The 736-nt window shown below is 61.1% G+C and overlaps 1 protein-coding gene across 1 annotated transcript; it reads left to right on the plus strand.

Annotated features, from left to right (window-relative positions):
- Positions 1–301: 301 nt before the first annotated feature.
- SPRG_13067 (hypothetical protein) lies at positions 302–703 on the plus strand (the record flags this gene model as incomplete). Its single annotated transcript, XM_012353942.1, has 1 exon — positions 302–703. A coding segment is annotated over one exon (402 nt), but the record flags the coding sequence as incomplete, so codon positions are not given.
- Between the last annotated feature and the right edge of the window lie 33 nt (positions 704–736).

Genomic DNA, 736 nt, shown 5'->3' on the forward strand with positions numbered 1-736 from the left:
GTGGGACGCCCGCCACAACGAAGGGACATTGATCGCGCCTTTTGAGCGTCGAACTTCCCTCTTCCCTTTCCCTTCTCCTCTTCGATTTTTAAAAAGGCACAAAGTGTTATCTCCCCACATCCTAAAGGGTACTCGCCCTTCATGCTCGCGGGCCAGAGCCTCGGTGCATGGAAAATTCGAAGCCGGAAGCTCTAGATTTCCCATGTCGACCTAGGATTGGCTGCTTTTTGACCAATAAGATTCGACTGCAGTGGGTGCAGCGACACTGTAGTCATATTTATACAGGCGGCTTGGCGACGAGATGGGCACAACGACCAAGAGCTTCGCCGACGTCGTCCGCGCCAAGATCTACGTGCTGCTGCTCATGGCGCTCTCGATGCTAGCCTCGCTCGTCTGGAGCCGGCGCGGCAGCACGTGCCCGCCGGCGGCGACGACGACGACGTCGACGGACGACGAGATCGTGGCGCGCAACCAGGCGAACCTCGGCGCCGTGCGCTCGCACCACCGGATCGCTGCCATGATCTTCGCGAGCCCGAGCGTTCGCCGAGCGATTTTGAGCCGCGTCATCTTTGTCTTGCAGGACGGTAACACGGGCGAAGCCATGTTGCTCACGCTGCCGTTCAACCGCATCCTCCGGCGACGCCTCGAGATCATGGCGCGCCGCTGGCTCGACGCGACCGATGGCACGATCACACGATCCGCCGTGCCCGAGACGCCGCCCAAGCAGCAGCAGCGA

The sequence above is a fragment of the Saprolegnia parasitica genome (genome assembly GCF_000151545.1).
Source record: "Saprolegnia parasitica CBS 223.65 unplaced genomic scaffold supercont2.140, whole genome shotgun sequence".
In the NCBI taxonomy this organism is placed as follows: Eukaryota; Oomycota; class Saprolegniomycetes; order Saprolegniales; family Saprolegniaceae; genus Saprolegnia; species Saprolegnia parasitica.